This window comes from Mandrillus leucophaeus, unplaced genomic scaffold (assembly GCF_000951045.1).
Source record: "Mandrillus leucophaeus isolate KB7577 unplaced genomic scaffold, Mleu.le_1.0 Scaffold215, whole genome shotgun sequence".
Classification (NCBI taxonomy): Eukaryota; Metazoa; Chordata; class Mammalia; order Primates; family Cercopithecidae; genus Mandrillus; species Mandrillus leucophaeus.
The window spans coordinates 1,275,742-1,285,543 of NW_012102199.1; the positions used below are offsets into that span (position 1 = coordinate 1,275,742).

Here is a 9,802-nt window from a genome sequence, read left to right on the forward strand (position 1 = left end):
GCGGCAGCCGCCGGCCCCGGCGCTGCCCAGTAGACAGAATCGAGCCGAGGAGCGTCAGCAGCGGCGCTCCGCGCTCTCTGGGGCCCTCCAGGAAGTTGTTTTTTTTTTTATGGATATCAGCAATCTAATTCTAAAATTTATATGGAGAGACAAGAGACTCAGAATAACCAACACAATATTGAAGGAGTAGAACATAGTTCGAGGACTGACAATATCCAACTTCAAGATTTACTATGAAGCTACACTAACCCAAGTGTTGTGGTATTGGTCAAAGAAAAGACAAATAGTTCAATGGAACAGAATATTAAAAGCCCCAAAAATAGATCCACATAAATATAGGCAACTTATCTTTGATAAAGGTGTAAAGGCAATACGATGGCCCCACATAAAAATATAATGTATTTAGAGATCACAATCAAGGCCAGAGTAATTGACTGTAGCAAGGGAAGGAGGTCAGCTAGAGAAGAGATTAGAGAAGTCAACAGGAGTTAGTGATGCCACATCCCTCATGCTATGAAAAGAGATCAATATTTGTGGCAGGATTTTATTTTGAGACACTGGCTGAGGTTTCTCTCATTCTCCTACCACCTCAAACAGTCAGGTGCCTTCACCACCCTCAGGAAAAACATATATATATACCTCTTATATGCACAGCCCTCTAGGGAGAAGAGATTGTTCAAAGAGCACAGATGTTAGAATTTTTGCCTTTGAGTTCCAAAATACAGCCTTTAAAGTCATGGTAGAAATAACGATCTTGAAAGACAACATTCTTTAACAGCCAGACTTTCTGAGAGCGGAAATAATAATGGCCCCATATATTTAGCATTCATTGTGTGCCAGGCACAGTTCTGAGTCCCTTATATTGAGAGCTCAGGAAAACCCTGATATAGGCAATGCTGTTGTCTCCATTACACGGTTGAGGGAACCGAGGCACAGAGAGGAATTAACTTGCTCAAGTCACACAGCAGGGCCAGGACTTGAGCCCAAGCAGCCTGGCTCCAGATCCTATGCCTCTGAAGGTTTGGGAAGAGAGTCACAGAGGGAACCAACTGGGAGAGGGAGAAACAGAGGTGGGATGTTGGTGGGAAAAGGAACTAAAAAGTTCTGAGAGCCTGCCAGGGTGGAAGCTGCACCCCTTTCCCTTTGTTCTGAGCTGGGGACTCCAGTCTTGAGGGGACATTCCCAGGACAGATGAAGTGATCTGCCTCTATGGTTGCTTCTCGCTGAATCAGAGTCTCAGTCTTGCTCCTTAAATCTATTCTTAATCCTCTTCCCTCTCCTGCTCAAACACCTCCCAGGACTCCCTACTGCCCACAGGATAAAGTTTTTACTTGGGCTCTGGGAAAACCCACTAAGGGCCTAAGTGCCCTGTGCTTAGAGAGGCAGTCGGGGTTTTGAGTTCAGAGACATCACCCTGCCTCCACCCACTCACTCCTCTTTCTTAGATCCCACCAGTCCCCAAGAGCCCCTTGCTGGTTGTCAATGAGGCTAAAGCAGAGGTGTCAGCATAGTTTTATTCCTGGGAATCTACAAAGGTGGGTGGGTGGGTAGGACGGTCACTGTGAGTTCACACCCAGGGGCTCCACCCGCAACCAAAGTCCACCCTCTGCACGCAATATCAGCTCCGGCTTCCTGCTGGGCTCAGGGTGGGTCGGCAGGATGCGGAAGCGCAGCAGCGTGAGTGCCAGGACCACCTTCATCTCAGCCATGGCGAACGCCTGCCCAATGCAGTTTCTGGGGGCGAAAGTGAGGGAATCTGACTGTGCCCATGACCCCCATCCCGGGCCCATCATGCTTAAAACCTGGCCTGGGACCCCGAATCGCACCCAGATAGGCTTGAGGGGCAGAAAGAGGGGCTAAGTGTCCACAGGATTCCCATGTGTGCTTGCATATCCCCCAAACCTGGCCCAGGTTCCTACCTCCACTTCGGATCAGCAGATAAAGGAGGGGACTCTGAGCACACTGCAGACCTCTCTAGGACCTACCCAACCCCATTCTGTGAACTGTTGCCCATTAACTCCTGAGGAAGGGAGGGAAGGAGAGCTGGAACTGGGACCGTCTGTAACTTCCCCCTTTTGTGACCCCTGCACCCATCTCCGCCTCATCAGGCCATCTCTGCCTCAGACTCAGGCCATCCTTACCTGGGCCCTGCCGAGAAGGGAATAAAAGCCAGAGGTGACCTCTCCTTGATGTTCTCTTGGTAGAAGCGGAAGGGGTCGTAGACCTGCAGGTGAGACCAAGAAGGCTTGCTGGTTGGGGTCTCCCCGCTGGGTGGGGTCTCCCAGTTTTCTCCAAGACCGCCAGCCTTGGAGAGACATTTTGGCAGATGTGTCTCCATTGAGTGGAAGTCACGTTGGATTTGCCTGGTCAAAACCCTGTCACCTCCTCTAGGAACCTTGGAACGGATCCCTAAAAGGGTGGGGTGAGGGAGGCAGTACCTCAGGGTCTGGCCACACAGTTGGGTTGTGATGGATCCCAAAAATACTGATGATGCAGATAATGCCTGTGTGAGAGAAGAGGGCAGTCAGGACAAGGACCCCTGCCTGAAGGCCTCTCTTCCTACCCAGGAGGCTCCTCTCCATGAGGCTGTGAGCACCTTTGGGGATGATCCGGCCGTCTGGGAGCACAATGTCTTGGGTGCAGCATCGGGAGACGGCAGGAACTGGGGGATGCAGCCGCAGGCTCTCCTTAATGCACATGGTCAGGAAGGGCAGCTGGGCCAAGTCATCCCTAAGAAAACACCCCAGCCCCAATGGTTATCAAGTGAGCAAAGACACAATTCTCCAGCTTCTCTGTTTCCAAGCGAGACCTTTGTATCCCTATCACAAAATAAATTCCCCACGAATGAAATACTGGATAATTTAAAAAGCAGAGCAAAATTAGAAAAGCAGAGAATTAGAAAAGTACCGGAAAAAAATGGTGCAGATTTCTTGAAGATTATTCTGAGGAAAACACAACACCCTGAAGCCAGCTATAAAAAAAAGTTTGGGCCGGGCGCAGTGGCTCATGCCTGTAATCCCAGCACTTTGGGAGGCCGAGGTGGGTGGATCATGAGGTCAGGAGATCGAGACCATCCTGGCTAACATGGTGAAATCCCATCTCTACTAAAAATACAAAAAATTAGCCGGGCGTGGTGGCGGGCGCCTATAGTCCCAGCTACTCGGGAGGCTGAGGCAGGAGAATGGTGTGAACCCAGGAGGCAGAGCTTACAGTGAGCTGAGATCATACCACTGCACTCCAGCCTGGGCGACAGAGCGAGACTCCATCTCAAAAAAAAAAAAAAAAAGTTAACATATTTGCATAAAAGTAAATATCCTTTATGGCAAGAAAGCAAACACAAAAGCAAAGGAAAAAAAAAACAAAATACCCAGATCCAGTGTTTTGGTCTTATTCATCATTGTACTAGAGATAGTAGCAAATGCAATTAGACAAGGAAAAAAAAAAAAAAAAAGAGAGGATTGCAATTTGAAATGTGGCAGTAAATGTATCATTTTGGCAGATGGTGATTTTATACTTAGAAAAACAGAACACTTCACTGGAAAACATTTACAAACATTTAAGATCCAGTAAGAGAGCTGAATTCTTTGCTTAATCTTTCTTCTTTTTCTGTGGCTGTTTAAAATTTTAATACATTGTACACTTAAGTGTTTCAAAATTTGAAAACTATAAAACGTCATCTACCCCTATGGCCCAATGTCACCTGCTTTTTCTCCTCACAGGTTGCCTAAGTTATTATTATTTTTATGTATCTTTCTAGAGCTAATTTTTGGCATCTTAAAAATATGGGTACATCATATACTATACACATATTCCACATCTTTTCTCATTTAACAGTATGTCAGTCTTTTCTTGCCTAGCTCCTGGGACTTGTATCAAAATAGGGTTATCTCTACTCTGAAGCTATAAAATACTTTTCCAATGGTTTCTTCTAGAGCTTTTAAGAGCCTTTAAAAAAACTATATACTTGAGTAATCTGAACATTGTCTTATTATAAGACATGGCAACCAGATCAAGTTGATTTTTTTTCCAGGAAACTTCCCAGTTGTCCTAAGAGCTTTTACCTAATGATCTATATTTTTTTCTCTTGATACAAAATACCATATTTATCGTGTACTATGTTCATTGGGAACTAAATTTAAATGTACAGATTATTAGTTTTCCCATGTAGAAATAACAAGCAGCTGGAAAAAGATAAAAGATAAGCTATTAATAATAATATAAAATATCTGAATAAAATTTAACAAGAGACATAAAGTCTCTGTATTTCAAATGAATTTATACATTTCCCTCAATCTGAATAAAAGGTACACTTCACCATAGCAACAAAATATGTAAGGATTGATCTAGCAAAACATGCATATGATATCTAGGCAAGTATTTTAATATCTATTAAAAGCTTAAATATTATTTGAATACATTAATAACCATTTTACTATGACAAACCATGTGTCAATATTATGATGTTACCTGAAGTTACTTGATATGATATATCAAGTCAAACGAGAGAATACATTCAGTGCAAATGATAATCTAATTTTTAGGAACTTGATGAACTTACTCTAAATTTTTTGGGAAGAAAAAATCATGAACAGCTAAGTCAATCTGAAAATAAAATATTAGAGAAGAGAAAGTCGGCTTAGGCAAAGAATGCATGACTAAGACCTCAAAAGCAAATACCACAAAAATAAAAATAAAGAAATCAGTCCTAATTAAACTAAAAAGCTTCTGCACAACAAAAGAAACAATCAGCAGAGTAAACAGACAACCCACATAGTGGAAGAAAATATTTGCAAATTATGCATCTGACAAGGGACTAGTATTAACAATCTACAAGGAACTCAAACAAATCAGCAAGCAAAAAACCAAATAACCGCATCAAAAAGTAGGCAAAGACATGAATAGGCATTTCTCAAAAGAAAATGTACAGGGAACAAACATATTTTAAAATGCTCATCACTAATCATCAGGGAAATACAAATTATAACCACAATGAGATACCCCCTACTTCTGCAAGAATAACCATAATTAAAAAGTCAAAAAACAATAGATGTTGGTGTGGATGTGGTGAAAAGGGAACACTTTTACATTGCTGGTGCAAATGTAAATTAGTACAACCTCTGTGGAAAGCAGTAAGGAGATTCCTTAGAGAACTAAATGTAGATCTACCATTCCATCCAACACTCTCACTGCTAGGTATCTACCCAAAGGAAAAGAAGGCATTATGTGAAAAAGACACATACGCATGCATGCTTATAGCAGCACCATTCACAATTGCAAGGATATGGAACCAATCTAAGTGCCCACTGACAAACGAGTGGATGAAGAAAATGTGGCATATATACACCATCACTCAGCCATAAAAAGGAATGTAACCATGTCTTTTGCAACAACTTGAATGGAACTGGAGACCATTATTCTAAGTGAAATAACTCAGGAATGAAAAAACAAATATCATACAGTCTCACTTACAAGTGGAAGCTATGCTATGAGGATGCAAAAAGATACAGAATGACATGATGGACTTTGGGGACTCAGGGAGGGAGGTTGGGAGGGAGGCAAGGGATAAAAGGTTCCATATTGGGTACACTGTACACTGCTTAGGAGACAGGTGCACTAGAATCTCAGAGCTCACCACTAAAGAACTCATCCATGTAACCAAAAACCACCTGTACAGCACCCCCCAAATTATTGAAATAAAAACAGAAGAAAAAGTCATTCTACCAGATATTAAGACCTATTACTGAGGTACAGTAATAAATGTATCATGGCAAAGCTGCAAGAACAGGAAAACAGACCAAAGAACAGAATAGGGAGCTCAGAGACAGATATGTGAATAAGTGAAACTTCACATCTGGTAAAGGAAGCCCCACAAAACCCTGGGAAATGGCTGGATAGTACAGTTACAAAAGAAAATGTGGACAAAATTGGCTTCATATAAACCACCCAAAACTGTCCCCAAGAAGTCAAAAGGCAAAAAGTGACAGAGAAAAAGATTAACTTTAATACATATTCTCATAAGTAAATATGAGAAAATAACCCAAAAGAAAACAGCAAACAATGTAAGATGATTTCTTCCATAAAAAGAAAAAAAAATGGCAAAAGATGTCCTATCCCACTCTTATTTAAGGAAATGTTCACTAAAAGAAGAAATAGGCAGACAGACAAAAATTTAGTGTGGTGAGTCCTCGAAGATCTAGGTGCAGAAATACCATTTGACCCAGAAATCCCATTACTGGGTATATATCCAAAGAAATATAAATCATTCTGTTATAAAGATACATGCATGCATATGTTCACTGCAGCACTATTCAGAATAGTGAAGGCATGAATCAACCCAAATGCCCATCAATGATAATTGAGATAAAGAAAATGCAGTTCATATACACCATGGAATACTAGGCAACTGTAAAAATGAACAAGATCACGTCCTTTGCAGGAACATGGATGGAGCTGGAAGCCATTATTCTCAGCAAACTAATGTAGGAACAGAAAACCAAACACCACATGTCCTCACTTATAAGTGGGAGCTGAACAAGGAAAATGCATGGCCAGATGGTGGGGAACAACACACACTGGGGCCTCTCAGGGGGAGGGGTTGGGGAAGGGATAGCATCAGGAAGAAAAGCTAAAGGATGCTGGGCTTAATACCAAGGTGATGGGTTGATAGGTGCAGCAAATCACCATGGCACACATTTACCTATGTAACCAACCTGCGTAGCCAGAAACTTAAAAATTGCTAAAATAATAAGTATATGAAGTAATGGATATGACAATTAGGTTGATTTAATCATTCTGCATTGTGTACATCATAACATCACAGTGTGCCCCATAAATATATATAATCAAAATTTGTCAATTAAAAATAAAGACAAATTGAAAAACAAACTCATTGAGAAAAACAGAAGATCTTAAAGATACATAGTGTGCAGACCTGTGTCTATTTTATGTACTCCTACACATATAGAAAAAGAGAATGTGTGTTCATATACAGTGGGCATCAGAATAGCCATTTTCTAGAAGGACACACAGAAAACCATTGATGATGGAAACTGCCAGGGTGAGGCTTAAGAAGGTAGTTCATTTTTCATCAAAATTTTTGGACACTTTTTTTTAACAATGTGTAATTTTGCTTGAAATCTTGGTTTTAAAAGCATAAAAATGTTTCTCCACCTCACAGGACTGCTGTGCTGAGTAAAGTCTTGGAGGTGAGGATGCTACCTTCAAAAGACTTGTCCAGCTCAATGTCTCCTCTCCATCCCCAGCTCCTCGCCTGGCTCAGACCTCAGAATGTCCTCCCTGGGACTTTATTCTACAACTGGTCTTCTCCAGTAGACCCTCTACACTAGCCCTAAAAAGATTGTTCTACTACCTGTCCCTTCCCATGGACCTTGAGTTAAAATTGAAGTTCTTCACATTTTTCCCACGTATTCCACACCCAGGCTCTGCTCCCATCTCCAGGTTCATCATCTCATCATGACTCAGTTTCTCCCTCTCTATCCATCTCTCTGTTTCTTTCTGTCTTCCCTGTCTTTCTCTCTCACTTTCCTTCTGTCTCCGTTCTCTCTTTATGACCTTCTCCCTCCCCCTGCACACAAGCCACTTCTCTTTTTCCCTCTTTTCTTTCTCTTCTTTCTCTTCTCTCTCTCTCTTTCTCTTGGTCTCTCTCTCTCGGTCTCTCTCTCTCTCTCTCTCTCTCTTTCTCTCTTTCTCTCTTTCTCTCTCTCCTGCTCTCCTTCCCTCCCTCTCTCTTCCCTCGACCTTGGCCCAGGCTCTCTTCTTGACCTAGGGCACTACTGCCTCCCTCCCTCTCTCCTCCCTCGACCTTGGCCCAGGCTGTCTTCTTGACCTAGGGCACTGCTGCATCCAAATATCAACTGATCATTATTAAGGGTCTCAACCAAGACACCTCACTTTTATTTTCATGTCTTCATATTTTTTAGAGAAAGATTCTCGCTATATGGTCCAGGCTCATCTTGAAGTACTGACCTCAAGTGATCCTCCCACCTCAGCCTCCTGAGTGGCTGGGATTACAGGTTCAGCCACTGTGCCTGGTTGAGACACTTTCTGTACCGCCAGTCATGCTTCTCTTGCTCTCAACCTCATCCCTGCCCATCTGTGCTGGGAGTTTCCTGTCCTGGGGCAGTTCCCCCACCAGGCTGGGAGCACTGGGAAAACAGATCACAGGGTTGGATCCTTTCAAGGTCTCCAGAGTACTGAAAGGTGCTAGAAACAAAACTGGGAATGGGAATGCAGTGTGGGAGTGTTTGCTGAATGAAGACTGGATACATGAACGATGCAGGTGTTCTGGACAGGAATGAATGACTTCCACCCTCAGGTCTCCCTTAGAAATCCCTGGACTGCACAACGGGATTGAAATAGGGTACGGAAGAGCAAACATTCAGAAAGTGAAGATATTTGAAAAAATATGATAATTCAGTGAAAAGAGGAGGTGGCGGAGAAATTCATTTGTTGAACACATGCTAAGTGGCATCATCTGCCTTTACGTACTGTCACCAATTCTCCCAGCAGCCCGGGTCCCAAAAGCCTGCAAACCATCCCCTGCTGGCCTGGCTGGGTATTAAGCCCTGCCTCTGAGATTTGCGCTGATTCCCACTAAGAGGTAATGGAAGAAGTGACAGAAAGCAACTCCCTCTCCCCACCCACCTGAGGAGCAGAACCAATGAGAAAAGATCAAGAATAGGCCAGCACCTGCACTCACCATTCAATCTCAACAGGCTCACGGTCCTTCAGAAGTTCTCGCGCTTCTTGCCGGCAGCGTTCCTGGTATTCTGGGTGCTGTGCGAGGTGGTATAGGACCCAGGAGAGACCACTGGCTGTGGTGTCATGGCCTGAGGGGCAGCCAAGCAAAACCGGATTTCTGGGCTGCTTCAGCACCAGAGGGTGGACAGCACCCATACACTGAGGCTCTTGGGAGAATGTAGGGAGCGGGAGGATGGGCAGAATGGAGTGATCCAGGGTCCACCCACCACGTCCCTGGGATGGAGAGGCCCCTGCCCCCACTGTAGTCCCACACTGAGACCCTCACCCCCAAACATGAAGGTGTCAGCTTCTGCTCTTATGTCCTCATCAGACAACTCCTTCCCATCTTCATCCTGGAAAGAAGGCAAGACAATACCCCTGCCCAAATCACACCAGCTCTGGGGGCTCTTGAGTCAAACCTAAAACAATTTCTGAAGATCCATCCTTCTTCCAGAAACCCAAGCCCATCGTGCACTTCTAGATGTCTCTTGGTCACCACCATCAGAGCCCACCAACCACGGGCTTTCCCGCTGCCTTCTTTGCCTCCTATTTGGCCCTGCTGGGAAGAGTCAATGACCTATGAATATTATCTTGTCTCTGAATAATGAGGACTTTTGGAGTAAAGTATTACTGGCAACCTGGGTTACAGCATATTTCAATGGCAATTTGGCTTGGAGGTTAGAAATTAAGTATTGTCCAGATGCAGTGGCTCACACCTGTAATCCCAACACTTTGGAAGGCCAAGGTAGGTGGATCACCTGAGGTCGGGAGTTCACGATCAGCCTGACCAACATGGAGAAACCCTGTCTCTACCATTAAAAAAAAAAAAAAGCTTGGCGTGGTGGTGCATGCCTGTAATCCCTGCTACTTGGGAGGCTGAGGCAGGAGAATCGCTTGAACCCAGGAGGCAGAGGTTGCAGTGAGCAGAGATCGCACCATTGCACTCCAGCCTGGGCAACAAGAGCAAAACGCCATCTCAAAAAAAGAAAGAAAGGAAGAAAGGAAGAAAGACAGGAAAGAAAGGAAAAAAGAAAGAAAGAAA

At 43.7% G+C, this 9,802-nt stretch overlaps 1 protein-coding gene across 1 annotated transcript in view; it reads right to left on the reverse strand.

Annotated features, from left to right (window-relative positions):
• Positions 1 to 625: 625 nt before the first annotated feature.
• Positions 626 to 9,802, reverse strand: part of LOC105540131 (phylloquinone omega-hydroxylase CYP4F11) — an 18,095-nt gene continuing 8,918 nt past the window's right edge. The window contains exons 7-12 of the mRNA XM_011980626.1: positions 9,041 to 9,113; positions 8,720 to 8,849; positions 2,597 to 2,730; positions 2,439 to 2,503; positions 2,142 to 2,224; positions 626 to 1,734 (exon numbers count right to left, since the gene is read on the reverse strand). Coding sequence (XP_011836016.1) covers positions 1,557 to 1,734; positions 2,142 to 2,224; positions 2,439 to 2,503; positions 2,597 to 2,730; positions 8,720 to 8,849; positions 9,041 to 9,113 — 663 coding nt within the window. The 3' untranslated portion in view covers positions 626 to 1,556. The remainder of the gene's footprint in view (positions 1,735 to 2,141; positions 2,225 to 2,438; positions 2,504 to 2,596; positions 2,731 to 8,719; positions 8,850 to 9,040; positions 9,114 to 9,802) is intronic.